Below are 17,462 nucleotides of genomic sequence, written 5' to 3' on the forward strand. Positions count from 1 at the left end.
AGAAGGGAGAAAGGAGGGAGGGAGGGGAGGGATGAGAAGGGAGGGAGGGAGGGATGAGGAGGGAGGGAGGGAGGGAGGGAGGGAGGGAGGGAGGAAGGAAGGAAGGAAGGAAGGAAGGAAGGAAGGAAGGAAGGAAGGAAGGAAGGAAGGAAGGAAGGAAGGAAGGAAGGAAGGAAGGAAGGAGAGGGATGAGGAGAAGGGAGGGAGGGAGGAAGGAGGGAGGGGAGGGATGAGGAGAAGGAAGGAAGGAAATTCCAAGTAACCCACTTTGCTGCTGAAGCTTTTTCTCTGGAGCTGTTTAAAATAATGATGATCACCATGCATATATATTTGTGTTCCAACTTGACAACAAACTTCATGTAAAAGCACCATAGGACTAAACTCTTTCCCTGGAACAAACCCAGGAACAAAATAAACCATGCTGTCAGATAGGACCAGTCTTGCATCATCTGGATTCCAAGGGGAGAAAAAACAGTACTTTTATAAGAGCAAATGTTTTGTTTCAATAAGCCATTAGCTTCAAGTGCACTTCATATATCCTGTTCCCGATCGTTGTGTAATGATATCTGGGATGAATCAACAAACTGGTAGGCTGTGGGAATAGCAGTTGGGCAAGGCCTCGCCTTTTGTGCTTCAAGTTTCCAGCACGGCCAGCTGTTTTTGCCACCTGAAGCAAGCGAAGAAAAAAAGGACCCTCTTCTATTCCACTCGCAGAAGTCAAAGGAGCTAGCAAAGGAATGCAAATGATGGGGCAATGTCTACCGCTCTGCCTTCTGTATATTGCAACCTGAGCCTCACCCTATTTATACATTTGCAGACTTTGTCATTTATAGTAAGGCCAGGGGATGAGGAGATTGGATGCCCAACATTACTACCAGTAAACTTATAGTCACAACTGGATACCCTGGGGCAGATAAGGTTGGTAGGAGGTGGAATGTCCCACTTACGAGGTGACCTGGGGAACTGAAGGAGAATGCCTTCTTCGTTATTGTTCTGGAAACTATGTGTCTCATCCAGAAATCAGAATAGAACCCCTTGTATGAGTGGAGGATCGGTTCCAAAACTCCTCCGCCCTCCGTGGATGCTGAAAAATGTGGATCATAGTGAATGAATAGTGAACATTATACATACCATGGTCTCTGGCTCCCTCTAGTGGCCAGTTCTGGGAAATTCATCATTAAAATATATATTTGGGGGATTTTTCTTTCATTATTTTTAATATTTTCAGACTGCGGATAAGTGAATCAGCGGATAATGATCCTGCAGATAATGGGGCCCTACTGTATTTTATTTTATTTTTTAAAAACTCATTGTGTTACTCATGACATCTCAGTAGCCAGATTACCACAGTTAAAAGTTGCATCACGCATTATTAATTCGTTTTACTGCCTTTCCCCACCTCCAAACTATGAAAGACACATACAGATGGGTCTATGTATTTTTACACCTGTTTTTTATTTTATAGCAATTGACTGCAATATAGAATTAATTAAATAACATTTAAAAACCTCCTTTGCACGAGTCAAGAGAGTCCCAGAATATTTACAAAGATTTTGTTCTGCTCTTTTGTGTGTGTGTGTGTGTGTGTGTGTGTGTGATGGTGATTGTTCTTTGCTCCACTTTTATTCTTTTTATTTTTATTTTTCCTTTCTCTCTCCTCCAGGAAAGAGTGGAAGTTGTTCTCCCCACATGGCCACGTGGCCAGTCTGACCGGACGGGGGCTTTGTAACAAACCCCCTCTCTCTCCTTGCAGGAATACAGTACAAGAACAGTGCATATACAACCCACCAGTTCACAATGCTAAGTCACAAACACAACAGAGGTAATGCAGTGAAGCTTTCCTAAAGGGGCTGTTCTCAAGCAAGGGAATTGGTGTAAGGAATGGAGGGACAATTCCCCGCGTTGACCACTCAAGACTGTGGTTCTCAACTTTGGGACCCCAGATGTTCTTGGACTACAACTCCCAGAACTCCAGGCCAGCACAGTGAGTGGTGAAGGCTTCTGGGAGTTTTAGTCCAAGAACATCTGGAGACCTAAGATTGGGAACTGCTGGGATAGAAGGAGGCAGGGCCAACCCACAATATATTGATGTCTAGAGCGAAAGCCAGAATGGAACCTCTCCCCCACCTCAGTCCACATCCAGAAGCCTACTGGACTGGCCAGTCAACATGACCTCCACACGGGCAAGGAAATACAGCCCCCCCCTCCCCAGCAGCAGACCAGGGAGGAGTGGGCTAGCATAGAGGTCCGGAGCAAGCTGGAAGGTTTCCTTCTCCTATGCCCACCCACCCTCAACCTCTGTGACCTTCAATAGATGCCCCATTTTGCCTCACAACAGGAGTGGTGTTCCCATGAGGCAAGGTGAAGTCGGATGTACAGTGGTGCCTCGCAAGACTATTTTAATGCGTTCCGCGAAAATCGTCATCTTGTGAAAAAATCGTCTTGCGAGGTTTTATGCATCGGTCTCAAAAAAAAAAAGTCTTGCAAAGCATCGGTCTTAAAGTCTTGTGAAGCCTCAGTCTTTTTAAAAAGTCTTGTGAAGCATGGTCATAGAAAAAAAAAGTCTTGCGAGGCACCATAGTGATTGCAAAAAACAATCGTCTTGCGGGTTGATCATCCCATGAGGCAATCGTCTAGCGAGGCACCACTGTATTATTGAATCAAGGTGAAGTCTGTTTTGACTAAGCTGGCTTCTGTGAGGAACAGAAGTGGATTCTGTCCAGCCCTTCAGCAGGACAAGCCTTTCATGGAGGTTGAGGCCAGCCTGATTTCACTTGGGTGGGAGGGCAGGTGATCGATCCACTCCCATTTTTATTCTGAACTTTGCAGGACCCACCCAAGGTGCTTCACCTCTTTGGGGATTATCGTTCGGCAGCTTGGAAAGTTCAGAATAAAATATGGAGCGGATCCACCCTAAGAGTGAAGCCATTCACCTTCCCTCTGGGCATGTAGGAGACGCAACAGGTGTCACAGCAAGGGAACAAAAGCAGCTCCTGACGGAAACCCATCTTGGCCAGGTCCCTCCTTGATGCTATAGTTCCTGACCTAAGGACACCAGTGACCCAGTATTCCACAGGCCCGCTGTCTCAACTTTTAGAAAAGAACATTTTCCCCCCTCCTGAACCAAAGCAGCCTTATCGCAACCGTCACTTTGGAAAAGCTTCACTGCCTCAATGCTACAACAGGAAATTGCCATTTTAAATGCTTCTGAAACGTCTTATCTTCCATAAGTTATCCATCTTCCACACAAGAATTTTTTTTTTTGCATTTTAAAAATTATTTGTTACCATTTTTATGAGGGTTTTTTTTTGTTAATTTTTTTTTCAAAAGCTTCCCTTCTTCTTAACAGTGACAGAAACTGAGGTAACCTATGTTTAACACAGGGGGGAAAAAAACAAAACCCTCTTACATTTGGGAGAAGGGGTCCAGGACGGAACAGTCAACAGAAGGGAAAACAATCGTGAACAAGAACAAAGTTAATGGGGAAACCACCCCCACTCAGGCCCACCTAATATCCCCCAAACCCTCTGTTTCCCCCATTCTTCCCCTTCTATTTCCCTCCTCCCCACACCCACATTGGGGAAAAATATATATATATTCAAAAACAACAGAAATCAAGGTCTATAAGGTGTTCTTAATCCTTATCTACATTATTGCACAAAAGATCGAAAGGTCCTAAGGCAAAAAGGAGAGGTCGCGGCTAATATCTAGAATCGGTGCAGTGCCTAGTTCTAAAAAAAATTCTAGCGTCGGCTACCATCCCAACCTCCACACGCGTGTACGCACAAGGCGGCAGGGTGACAACAAGAGAGGAGGGCGTCAGAGATCTGCATTTCTCCCCTCCCAAAGACTCCGGCGTGGAGTGTCGAGAGAGACAGATTAACAAGCAGGTTCGGGGCACAACAAATGGGTGGGGGATTTGGATCGCTTAGGGCCACGCCAAGGAAGGCTAAGACCGTTGAAGTGCCCCCCCCCAGTCGAAAGCAGGCCGGAAGGGCAGTAGAAAAGGCAGGTAGGGGGCGTCCCTCAGGCTTCGTCGAAGTCCAGCAAAGAAGACGGTGTTCTAGGCAGTCATGGCAAGCTGCCATAATTCTGGAGTTGATGGACAATCGGGGGTCAATATGTTGGGCAAGAGTGTTTGCGGCAGGCACGTGCCATTCCTGGGGATGCCTACTCTGACAACGCACCCTTGCCTTTTACATAAACACACCAACACACACACACACACATACACTTCCCCTCAAGTTGGAAAGGGCAGGGCAAGAAAGAGGGGGTAGACAGCCATGTTGTGTTTTTTTGTTTGTTTGTAAACTGCTGTGTTGTTTCAGAAATATCGTGATATAGCCCTTTGTGCAGAGGAGAGTCTCGGGGAGGGCGAACACGCACAGCGACACACAAGGCGATCCTATAAAATGGTTTGGAGAACGGAGGGCGTCGCCCACAGGAATGAAGGACCAAGTTGGGTTCCTCCACTCAACCCTTTAGCTTGGGACGACGGAGCGGACAGAAACGGGGAGAAGACGTCACCCGCGTTGACGCCCTAAGGAAGGACCTCTCGCCCATGCCCATCTCCCCACCCTCAAATTAACTTTCTTCCAAGCGGTGGCGCTAAAAGGACACCGTGCCAGTGATTCTGAGGAGAAGGGCCTTTCCATAGCTCCACGCACCTACGGCAAAGGGAGGTCCATATTGGTCTGAGCCCTTGGTGAAAGGAGGGGGGCTGTATCATTTCTAGGTGCTCCCTCCACTCCAAGCCCTCGTTAATTTGCAAGGTAGTCTAGACAGCAGCCTCGTTGCCTTGTGCTTCAGCTCCGAGAGGAGGCACGCAACCGTGTGATGCAGGACCATACGGGTTTTTTTTTTTATCCAGGCCGATGTTTTGAGGTTGTCATTTTCCCTCCAGCAGCACCTTGGTGTCCCATGGGTGCTGTGGCGGGAATCTATCCTTTATCCACACCAGGATAAGGAGGGGGAGACCTTTAGAGCATCACCCTTCTCCGATCCCTCCTAGCCAATGAAATTTGGCCTCGTTGCTGCAAGAGACCCAGATCCCCAAGCCTGATATTAAAAGTGTCCCAGATTGAAAAGTCGTATGATATGAGCCCTTTGGACCGTTTGAGGGTCTCCATGAGGCAGCAGATATTGCTCTGAGACTCTCTCCGTGGGCTTCGCATCTGTTTCCCAGAAGCCGATGCTATGTTTCCCTAGTTGCTCTAAGTTGCTCTCTCTCCCACTCTCCACAGCTAAGTAGTCAGGAAGGATTCGGGCAGTGCCTTTGTTCTGTCGGAGACTAAAAGTGTTGTAACGTGGCCACGCTATCTGCTCAGACCTTGCCTCTTCATTCTCTTCGGCCCTGCAGAGCCTTGAGGTTCCCTCACCTGCAATCCCATGAGACTCTGTCCCTCGCCCTTCCAGTGGTTCATGGGAGTAAGTTGGTGCTCGCACCTAGAACCCGCCTCCCCAGAGACAGCCTCTCACCACACAGGGGCCCAGTTTTCGCGACGGCGCAGTCCCGCACAAAATGGCTTGCCTGTTCCCCTCCATGCCCTCAGGCCCCAATGCCCGGCCCTCCTCTTGTTCAGCTCTAAAAGCAGAAGCAGGTCTGTCTCTTGAGGGGTGAGGGCCACACAGCAAAGAGTTGCACTCAACTTGACCACCATTTAGACACACACAGACACGCACACAGACGTAACACTTGCTACATGGGTGGCACCGATTGCTTCCTTGGCAGCCCTGTAATTTTTCCAGGTTCCCCCAAACCACCCTAAGTCTGCATTTTACTTCCGTTGGGGGCAGGAGAGTGCCAGTAAGAATCTGTGTTTGTGGGGTGAGGCATCTGGTACTTTCCTAGGAAAAGATCTAGCCAGCGTGAGTTTAGGCTGAATGCCCTAATAGTTTAGCCAAGTGGACTCCCTCCCTAAGAGGGACCACCTCAAAATCGGGAAAAGGAGGTCAGCTCAAGAATCAATCCTCCTAACCCTTGCTGAGGCCTTTCCCGACATACTGAAGCCATCAGCCTCACCTCACAGGAGTTTGTGTCAGCTACATCCATGAAAACAGCAGGGCACGGTGGATAGCCTGCACCGCATGATACTTACACCCAAGATGGGCAGAGAGTAAAGCCAGTTGAGGCTGAATAACAAGAACATGCTTATTGCCTGGGGTGGGTGCATCTCCATTTGACCTGTAGGACAAGCCCCCAGCATCGTGGCTCAGCACCAATTCTGTTTCTCCCAGCAGGCACAACCAAACCCGCAAAGGAACCAGATCTTGGTTATAGAATGTGACCAAGCTCTAGGGAAAAAACCACCTCCCAGATCCAAGATGTTGCTGTGCCCCACATGGGTCCTGTCATCTCCCCAACCCCACCGCTACCACCATGTCAATCCTTAAGGGTTCCCATTCCCTCCCCTTCAAAACAGAAGCCATCTAAAAACCAATTCTGACTGGCAAGAAAGGAGTTGATGGCTGAAGGAACCCCTTCCCCCTCCCACCAAGCATCCAATGGTTCCTCAACGTCAAGCCACCCCCCCCAGGCCCACTTGCACTCTCCCCTCCAGCCACTAGCCCACTGGCTACCCCCTCCATGGTTGGCTTTTGCTTCTCAGTCTTCGTGTAAGGAAAGCGGTCTTCTACTGCCATGCGAGGTCAACAGAGGACTGTTCACGTCCATTGTCCTCTTGAGCAAAATGAGGGCCACCTTTCCTACTTTTTGTTCCTTATTTGTTGACTATTTTTCTTTTCCCCCATTTTTTCATTTTTATCTTTTTATTTTAATTTTTTTTTTTGCTTTGATACGGATCCGAGTCCCTCTGGGAGATAAAAAAAATGGATTCCTTCCACACACAGCCCTGTACAGAGCGGACACTGCTATGCCGGCATGTTCCCTGCAGGCGGGGAGGCACGGTGGCCCCCGCCCTGCGTGCCCGCTCCTCAGACGCAGATCTCAATGGCTGTGGCCAACACCATTTGCCCCTTTCCTTTGTCCTGACGCCCGTCAGTTCTGCTCCCTCCCGCTGGAGAAGGGAGGCCGGACTCTGTGCCAGAGAGTCGGGAGACACTGCCTTCCGTCAGAATGGTTCTTTTGAGCGGGGTCGGGGTACAGGCGCTGGGCGTCTCGTGGCGGTGAGGGCCAGCCGAGAGCTTGTCCCCGGCGTGCTTGCGGGAGCGGTAAGAGGGGCGGCGACGGACTTCTGACATCAGGTCGTATTTGATGAAGAAGAAAACCTCCTTCACGGGGCAGCGTTTCTCCGGGTCGAGGGCCAGCAGGCGCTGGAACATGCGCAGCGCATGGTCTGTGAAGCGTCGCCACTGCGAGGGCAAGCCCGCCAGGCGCCCCTTCTGCCACCTCACAAACTCCTCAAAGAAGGTGTCTGAGGCTGAGGCGGCCTCCCAAGGGAAGTTCCCCGTCAGCACGCAGAAGATGAGCACCCCAAAAGCCCACACATCGATACTGGTGTCCACGGTAAAGCCTTCCGCCCGACCAGCCTGGCAAACCTCCGGCGCCGTGTACGGGATGGTCCCGCTGATGCGCTTCACCCGGCACCCCACCTTCCGTGTCATGCCGAAGTCCGCCAGCTTGACCCGCCGGCAGTCACGGTCGAAAAGGAGGACATTTTCTGGCTTGATGTCTCGATGCACCAGGTTTTTGCTGTGCATGTAATCCAAGGCGAGACCTAACTGCTGCACACAGCGCTTCACCATGTCCTCGGGGAGACCCACCTGCCAACCGAGAGAGAGAGGGTGAGCAAGGAATTGTCGGCGGGACGGACGCCCCAAGGCCAAATATGACATCCCAACAAAATCAGTTCATCTCTTCATAGCCTATTGATGTCCAAGGGGACAATTTGAGGATGGTTGCGTGAGAAAAAGAGGTAGCGCTCCTATGTCTTTAATGCCTAGGATTGAACTCAGGTTGCGAGCAGAGTCTTTACTGCAGTACTGCAGTTTAACCGCTGCAACACAAGGCTCTCCGAACAGTGAAGAGGCAATGTCAATGAGTGCCCCTTGTGGGAAACGTACTGGAGCCCTGCCCTCTTTTTTCAGAGAGCAACCCTCAACGCTACAGCCGTCTGGCTCCAAAGAACAGGATAGCTTTGGGACTAGCACAGCCGTTCACAGAGCAGTCTGAAAAATATTTAGCATTCTTTGAACCAGTTAACTTTGTGTGGAACCTCACCTTGGGACTGTCCAACATCCATCCTCTTTAGAGCTGTTCTGCTCCCTAGACTGTAGCCTGGGATCCAAAACCGTGTTTTGCGTAATACAGCTGGGTACATCTATCCCACTCCGTCATAATGTCAGCCCTCCCTGGCTATGCCCTTAAGGGTTGCATCCATTCAGGCAATGGCACTGCCTACAAACATACTCACTGGATCACCTGCAAATGATATCCAGAATGCTGATACTGATCCAGAGCCCCACTGGGTCTATGTTACAGATACATAATACAGTGGTGCCGCGCTTAACGGCGATAATCCGTTCCAGGAAAATCGTCGTTAAGCGAAAACATTGTAAAGCGAAAATAAAAAGCCCATTGAAACGCACTGAAAACCTTTCAATGCGTTCCAATGGGCTTAAAACTCACTGTCCAGCAAAGATCCTCCATACGGCGACCATTTTTGCTGCCTGTATACCGAGGAATCCATCCCTAAACACAGCGGGGAGCTATTTTATTTACCCGGCGGCCATTTTGAAACCGCCAATCAGCTGTTGAAAAATCATCGTTTTACAAAGAATCGGTTCCCGAAGCAGGGAACCGATCATCGCAAAGCAAAATTCCCCCATTTAGACCATTGTTTTGCGATCGCAATTGCGATCGCAAAAAGATAGTCATAAAGCAGATTTGTCGTAATGCGGGGCAATCGTAAAGCAAGGCACCGCTGTACATCTCTTTATAAACCTCCACATGTCCACCTATGCCTTTGGATACACCCACACACAAATGCACACAAACACACATATACAGACTGAAAATCACACTCTAATAGTCATTTGTTCTGTGGCTTCTTCGAAACTGAACTGCTGTGTGTTGGGGAAACCGGGACCAGCAAGAGAGGGAAGGCCTGACGCAGGCGATGTTCACCAAACCTCTTTCCCGAGAAGTCTGTTGCTGGGGGAGGGATAATTTTTCTGTTCCCAGCAGTTCCTCCCCACCCCCATTGCTTTCTATGTGGCTATGAGGCCTGGAATAAACCTGGCATCGCTCCGAATGGGAGGTCGATTTTAAAACCCCTAACCGCACAGTGTACAGGACGAGTTGAGAAGAAAGACACCGTGGGCAGAATCTTCTCCATTCTGCACTACGTTCATTTTGAGACATCCTGAAGAGCAAAGAGTCTAAGAAACGAGGTTCAAACGATTGTCATTCGGGTCAAGGACCCTTGTTTTCCTCACGAAGAATGAGGGACGCCCGTGGCCGAAGAGCCATGAAAACCAGGGTCTACTTTACCTGTGCAGGGATGATGTCAAAGAGATCCCCTCCCGGGGCATATTCTTGGGCAAAGACATAGCAATCTTCGGTCTCAAAGACCACGTCGAAGACCTTGATGATGAACGGGCTGGAGGACAGTGTGTTGGTGATGCTAAACTCCCTCAGAAAGTTCTTCAGCTTGGTCTTGTTCTTGTTGACAAATTTCAGCGCCATCTTGGTACCTGATAATGGGAGAGTAGCAGAAGGAAGAAGGAGATCAATTTGATTTATCTTTTTTGGATAATACAAAAAAAGGAGGGGAAGCTTTCATAGGCGTTCTATCCAGATTCAGCCTGGAATATTTCTATGCCACCATGAAAACAGGCAAGGCTGAGATCCATTAGATGAGGAGACGATAGGATACCCTATCTCCATTCACTGTGATGGGGTCAGGGTGGGCTGAAATTCAAGATAGCAGAAATTATAAAGGACACCTCCTTACCCCGGTCCCTCTGTTACACCATAAAATGCTTCTTTTTCAGGGTCAAATAAATCTTTCCATTTTATCTCAAGCCTTTGTAAACCTTTAATACGAAGTCTCAGGAGGTCTCTGGAGACCCTAATAAAGTATATAAGAATTAGTATCGGTCTTTTCTGTCTATCTATCTGATGTAATATTTATAGAATTTGCATAAAAAGATAAGGTTTCCCTTGACATTTAGTCCAGTCGTGTCCGACTCTAGGGCGCAGTGCTCATCCCCGTCTCCAAGCCGTAGAGCCGGCATTTGTCCGTAGACAGCTTTCGTGGTCACGTGGCCAGCGTGACTAGACACGGAATGCCGTGACCTTCCCACCGAGGTGGTACCTATTTATCTAGTTGCATTTACATGCTTTCGAACTGCTAGGTTGGCAGGAGCCGGGACAAAGCGACGGGAGCTCCCTCCGTCGCGTGGATTCGATCTTACAACGGCTGGTCTTCCGACCTTGCAGCACAGAGGCTTCTGCGGTTTAACCCGCAGCGCCACCACGTCCCCATAGAATTTGCATACTGCCCCACATAAAACATTTTGCAGCAGTCAGTGTACAAGAGAGTAAAAGAAATAAATGTTTTATGTTTAAAATGCGTCAAGAAGTGAGGATAAGTGCCCCACGTAGAGCGCCCTGCCGTCGTCCAGCGGCGCCTGGCGTTGACGTCACTGCCTGGCCTGGACCTCCGCCCAGAGGGGGATCTTGCGGAGCTCACCTGTGCTCTTGTGGGAGACAAGGTCCACCTTGCCGTAGGTCCCCTTCCCCAGCTCCCGGATGAGGTCGTAATGTTTGTTGATGTCCGTGCCCGAGAGGGTGCGGATGGCCAGCGACTGCATGTCCTCCGTGATGAGGGGCACTCCGCAGCAAGCCAGCTTGCGCAAAGGCTCTTGCTCAATAGAACCAGCACTCATGGTGACACTGGAGGAAAAGATGGGGGTGGGGAGAAGGAACGGTGTCAGTTTCCATATTGTGGCATGAAGGGGGTCCAGCTGGGAGCAAAATGGAAGCAAAGACGCTGCGAAAACTCCAAATCTGGGTCAGTCTGAAAGACTGCTATTGGGACACTAAAACGAGAAAATCAAACATAATACTCTAGGAACTTGCTTTCTAAGACCAACACTCCCAAAATCCCAGTTGGGGGGGGGGGATTCTGGCCATTACAAACAAACGTCGAGTTCCCAAGCTCTGTATCAAATCATTAGGTCTTTGAGAGCTGTTGTAACGTAGGTTATCCATCACGAGTGCTGAATGCCCGGAGAGCCGCTGAATGACCCACCGAAGGGCAGTGCTGACGACGGCCCTCCTCAAGAGTTTTCAAGCATGCCAAATGTTTCAAGGAGCATTCCCTGCCGCCCTTTCTCCAGACGTCTGTGGACTCCCTCTCTGCAAATCGTCATGGAGACTCCAAGACATAAAGAGTATGATTGGCGTCTAATCAAATCCACCCGGAGTCATCTGCTAAAAGTTTGTTTCATTGCCATTTGAATTTGTTTTATAAGCAAAGTCTTGTCTATACTTTAGAGAGACACATCATGATAGTTGGGTGTCGTCAAGAATGACGGATAGCGACTCTTTCTTGACTTTTCTAGGTACAGAGTGCTCAAAAGTGGTTTCCCCTTCCACTTTTTCGGGGGAGGGGCATACTAAGGCTGTGCAGCTGGCCCAAGGCTACACAGGCTGGCTCTTCTCTCAGGATACACAGTGGGAACCGAACTCCCAAACTTTATATCCAGCCAGCATAGAGGTATGAATATTCAACATGTTTTAACTTCTCTGTATTAATTGTAACTGTTTTTTTCCCATGTTTATGTTAGCTTCATTGACTGGTTCCCCCCCCCCATGCTATGATCTATGCAGTAGTGCAATAAATACATACAGTGGTGCCTCGCTTAACTATTGCCTCGCTTAACGAGGAAATCGCTGTACGATTAGGTTTTTGCAATTGCAAAACGATGGTTTAAATTGGGTTTTTCCGCTTTGCGATGATCGGTTCCCTGCTTCGGGAACCGATTTTTGCTCTACAACGATCAGTAAACAGCTGATCGTCGGGTTTCAAAATGGCCGTGCGGCTGAAGAAAATGCTGTTTTTAGGAAGGCTTTTTCGCTTAACAGGCACCAGAAAATGGCCACCGTAAGGAGGATCTTCGCTGGACGAGCAGGTATTCAGCCCATTGGAATGCATTGAACTGTTTTCAATGCGTTTCAATGGTTTTTTTTAAATTTTGTTTGACGATGTTTTCGCTCTACAGCGATTTTGCTGGAACGAATTAACGTCGTCAAGCGAAGCACCACTATATATCATTGCCACTCTCCAGTCAGTTTTCATGCCCAAGTCTCCTGAATCCTTGCCGAACACCTTGTTCACTACACCATATTGACTCCTGGACAAGCGTACAGAAACTGAAAAACTTTCCCCAATAGGGCAATTCATATATGTGTTCTGTCTTCTATTCCCTACTTCAGTTCCCCCTGTGTTATTTGCCTGCTTTGGAAGTCCTACCTTTCCTTCTATGGCTCTTAAAATGGATTTCCCCTGGCGCTTGGAAACCAGTTTCCTTAGAATCATAGAACAGCAAAGTTGGAAGGAACCTATAAGGCCATCAAGTCCAACCCCCCTGCTTGATGCAGGAATACAGAATCAAAGGATATCTGCCAGGGGGTTGTCTTGAACGCCTCCCATGTCGGAGCACTCACCATCTCTTGAGATCACTGCTTCCATCGTCTTACTGCTCTAACAGTTAGGAAGTTTTTCCTGATATTCAATCGAAATCTGGCTTCCTGTAACTTGAGCCCATCGTTGCTCATTCTGCACTTAACACCACTCTAGCTCATCGTGATGACCGAAAAGGCTTTCTAAAACTTCTTTGTGCACTTTCTACTCTTGATTGCCTTTTGTCTTCACAATGACCCCGTGAGATAAGTTCTCTCCCCTTTGTGGTCTTCCTTCTTGCCTTCTTCTGGATGCAGAGCCAGAGATTGGGTCCCTTCCAGTTCTGCGGTTCTAAGATGATGACGGCGACAATAATAAATGAATCTTATAACTGCAGAGCATGAATGGGCCCTACGGATCATCAAGGACAGCCCCTGTCTAGAAGGCGCCGTGAGGAATCGAACTCCCAACCTCTGAGCCAGAGACCTACAGAAACCACTGGGTTATTCGGCAATTCAGCGACGACGACGACGACGATGGTGATAAAGATGATTAATAGAGAATCAAGAACAAGAAAAAAAATATAGCAAGGGGAAAATGTGATCAGGCACGTGAGAGAACGCTGGCATAAGGCAACTCAGACGCACAGAAAGCATGGCTATAAATGACTGCGTAATAATTCCTGGTACGAGGCCAGGAGCCTATTTGCTTGGAAGTACTTAAGTGGGTGTTTGATTTGCAAGGCTAGCATGGCTTGGGCTATTATGAGACCTCAATCAAGAGTGACCGCAGCAGGCACGCTTAAAATAATACATTACATTTTCCCATCTAAATTAATCACGCTGCATATATGACGCCACGTAGGTTTTTTTTCCATCATGGCCAAGCCTCTCCCAGCAGAGAATTCTCTCTCTCTCTCCCATACATGGATTGCCAACGGACTGAAAGAACCACGTGCACTTCTGTCCTTTATGTAGAGAGAAGATTGACAGGCAGAAGCCAGCAGGCCCCGCTTTTCTTGGGAGGATAGGGAGGAAAAACAGGCTGCTTGGAATGGTTTGTAAAAGCTACTGGGAAAACTGGCAACCTGTAGACGGGGTGGTGTCTTGAACCCGCTTTCCCAACCCAATGCCCTACTGATGTAATGAGTCACAGCATCCATCGTTTCAGCCAGATTTGATAGGACTTGCCAGTCTAAGTTGGTGTTTTTACAACCTCGCAGGCTACCTGTAGTTTGAGAGACTGGGTGTGGCTTTTCTGGGCTGGGGTGACTGTCAATCTACCCAGCATCAACCAATCATTCCTTCCTGACTCTGAATTCAAAGAGAGTCCCGCCTCTCTGCTGAGTGTCCTTTTCCCTCTCTCTTTTTCTGTTGTAAAAAGTTTGTTTGTTTGTTTGCTGTTTATCTGTTCACAACTGTAAGTAAAGATATGTCTTTATTCTTTCTCCTACCAATGTCTCAGAGTGGGTTACTGAGACTTTCGGTGCCGGTTCATGAGAAAGGAGTAGACTATCTGGGGAAGCGGCTTACATCATAAAATAAGTTTCAAGTTAAAAACAGTAAGTATACAAATTCTTAAAAGGATGGAACAAATTCCACCCTGAAAACCGGTTCGAAACAGTAAGGGTACAACAATCCATTAAAAACTCTCCACTCAGGGAAAGCCTGCCGGAAGAGAAAGGTCTTTGCCTGCTTGTGGAAGGAGAGCAAAGATGGGGGCCAGCTTGGCTTCCAGTGGCAGAGAGTTCCAGAGTCTTGGGAGCAGCGCTTTTTGCTTGTGCCAGGGAGCTTGCCCTTGTGCAAATGATGTAAAGCAAGACAGGGCACAGCTTTGCCTGTCCTATCGGGGCCTTTGGGGGCATGGGTCACCTTGCCGATGAACCCTTGCCTCCTTCCTGATCCCACCCCCGTGGATTGCCCATCCAGGAGGGTGAGCCCAGGATTCTGTGGCTCGTGCTGCCAATTCATTGTTCCACCTCCCTGCCTCCAGCGGGGACTTAAAAATGCGGCGTTTCACCGCTTCTCATTGACTAAAACGAGCCTACGCCCCCTCCTTTCCGGCTCGAAGTCTGTGGCAGGTATTTATAGGCAGTCGCTACGTCTCCCTCGGGTTAGAGGCAGTTCCCGTCTTGCCTGGGAGAAGGCACAATTCCCAAACCGCTGTGTTTCTCCAAGGAGGGGAACTGGAAGGGATGCAGGTGTCCTTTGCACCCGGGCAAGCCCTTGGCGTCTCCCCGGAAACGGATCAATGCAAAATGATGGCAGAAACCTTCCCCTGCCAGAGATGCTGGGGATGTCAGATCCTGGGCTTGAGCAAGCAAGGAAGGCCAAAAACGATACGCTTTGGAAGAAAAACAGATTGAACCCACAAGACACCATGTTCCCATTCGATTACATGAAACATGGTAGAAGCACACCTCTAACAACACATTTTGGTGCCTGGGGCATTGCTGCGCTTTTGACTAAACTTGGTCCTGCTACACTGCTGTGGTTTTTGCAACCTTGCAAGATGACTTCAGCAGGTTTGGCTGGGAGGGACCTATCTAGGCTGGGGCAAATGTCAATCTATCCAGCAGCAACCAATCATTCCTTCCCTGACTCTAGAGCCCCGCCTCTCTGCTCAGCCACTTTTCCCTCTCTAGAGTCTTCTGAAGTCTGCTGGACATGTTCGGTCCGTCTTGTTTGTCAGCTTTGCCATCGAGCCGTTCAATAGTAAGTAATGAAACCTTTTCTTCTTTTTCCGAGTGACGTCTCAGAGTGAATTACTGAGACTGTATGTGCCCGTTAATGAGAAAGGGGTGGTCTACTCTGGGGAACCTTGGAGCTATTCTGTTCTGTAAAACCCAGCATTTCTGCCCTGTATTTCAGGAATTTAACCAAAACTTCAAAACTTTACAACGGAGACCAGGATGTGCCGGGTGAGCCAGGAGCAATGCCTGGGTTCGAATGCAGATTGCCCATCCTGGATGTGCAGGGAGCCTGCCTGTTTTGTAAAAGAGAAACATCCTATTTATCTAGCCAAGGATTCCAAGCACATCTTTCAACCGCCAGCCTCGAAAGATCACTGAAAAAAAGGTACAGAAGCGGCAGCTGGTACGGCCGTTCCCGGTCGCTCCCTTTTGGAACGCAGGCTGGCCGCCGGCGCTGAGTGGTGGCGAAACCCAGCCAAGTGGCCCAAGAGTGACCCTGAATTCATTAGTCACCGCCGTGACCCAGAACAAAGGAGCTTGTGCTGTTTACAAAGAACAAAGGCCTTCTAAGCTTAGCCCAGAGTCTAGCTCTCCGGAGGTGCGGAAGCAGAAGAGATGGCGTTCCCCTAGAAAAGTGGGGGGAGACAATGCAGTTCCTAAGGGGTGAGCTGTAAGCTGTTCATCCTTGCTGCTTTACGTCTTGTCACGTGGGGCAGAGAGTTCGGATGACAGCCTGTAACGGTCTCAGTCGGAGACCCCAGAATTTGGCAGTGACGTTTTCCCCTCTACGTGGGCCATTCATGAGTTCCTCCATCCCTGTTTAAATGGGCCCTGGCCTCACAGAGGCTTTCCTCCACCGGAACATCTTGGGGGAACTAAGAAAAGGAAAGAGTCTCTCTGGGCGTGCACAGAGGAGATTCCTCTCACCGGCCCTTCGTTGCAGCCAGCCCGCACGGCGTTTTGTGCAAGGGCATCGTCGGTCTTCCTCGAGCGCTCTCTGGAAAGCGTCGGCTTCTGTGACCCACTGGGCAAAGTTCCCATCAAGACATTCCAGGGGCCGAAGCTGGCTCCGGCTTTTGGTTCTGGGAGAATCTCGTCCTGTCGGCACTGGGGCTCGGCCTCCCTCTTCGTTAAAGCCAGCCGCTCAAGGTGCCGCTCTGCGAAGGCACGGAAAGCCTCTCGTCTTCTTGAGCCGGCCCTGTCATTAGGCAGCAGGGGGCAGGGAGATGAAATGAGAATGGGGCGGCCCCATCAATGGTAGACGCCTAGCCATTGCAAGTGAGCACCCCTGCCTTTCTCTTCTACTGGGGGACAAAGCCCTGGGAGTCGTACAGAACATCCCGTGCCCTTTACGCCAGCCTAGCGGCATGGAGGGCACTGTCCTATCAACAGAACTGGTGTGATTCAGCTGAAGATCTGTGTGTAGAGTGGAGAAGGGGACGGGTCCTTTGGCCCTTGCCTTTGGACAGCAAAACACCTGGAGCGGCCTCTGCTTCCAATCACGCCTGCCGCTCTTCGGAGACTAGCGCTCCGTTGAGGCCGTCGGAACGGGTGCCTCCGATGCCAGCGGAGCAAGTGAATCCATGCCAGGTTTTAGTCCAGGTTTTGCAAGAGCTACCTGAGATGATAAACCCATGGGGTGGGGACGATTCAGCACCTTAGACAGCTCCTGTGAAGTCAGGATGGAAACCCGGAGTGGATTCATGACCTTACCGGCATCGGGGGCCACCAGCCTTCACTGCGCTGAGGGACCATCAAGGTATTTCCCCAAGAGTGTGGTTCATAGTCAGGGCAGAGCGGTGAACCAGGAGGCCCCCAGTTCAAGTTTTACCTCTGCTCTGACCTTAGTCTTTACTCTCTTGCCGCCTGAGACGGCTTTCCACAGTATGACAACGATAAGGCCACGACAGGAAGACAACGTAAAGGAAAACAGGCAACGTTGTTGGGTGCAGGGGCCAACCTTACCCATCTAGGATCCACCACGGGCTGCCCCACGGCTACTGCCCTACTACCCTAGTTCAGCAGCCAAACATGCCATTGATGACCCCATTCCAAGCACGCATGGGGCTTGCTTTCCACTGTGCTTTTCACGCCGGCTGCTGAAATTCGGGGCGAACCACGACACGTTATTTAAAACAAGATTGTGTGCTTGCTTCAAATAGGGTCTTCCTGGGTTGAAT

General features: G+C 49.5%; 1 protein-coding gene across 3 annotated transcripts in view; it reads right to left on the bottom strand.

The window, feature by feature from the left end:
• Positions 1–1,438: 1,438 nt before the first annotated feature.
• The window catches only part of SBK1 (SH3 domain binding kinase 1), a 73,422-nt gene continuing 57,398 nt past the window's right edge, over positions 1,439–17,462 (bottom strand). For all 3 annotated transcript variants that reach the window (XM_020815853.3, XM_020815854.3, XM_078381500.1), the window contains exons 2-4: positions 10,656–10,858; positions 9,452–9,654; positions 1,439–7,722 (exon numbers count right to left, since the gene is read on the bottom strand). In XM_020815853.3, the coding sequence (XP_020671512.2) occupies positions 6,934–7,722; positions 9,452–9,654; positions 10,656–10,858 (1,195 nt within the window). In that variant the 3' untranslated portion in view covers positions 1,439–6,933. The remainder of the gene's footprint in view (positions 7,723–9,451; positions 9,655–10,655; positions 10,859–17,462) is intronic.

Source organism: Pogona vitticeps, chromosome 13 (genome assembly GCF_051106095.1).
Source record: "Pogona vitticeps strain Pit_001003342236 chromosome 13, PviZW2.1, whole genome shotgun sequence".
Classification (NCBI taxonomy): domain Eukaryota; kingdom Metazoa; phylum Chordata; class Lepidosauria; order Squamata; family Agamidae; genus Pogona; species Pogona vitticeps.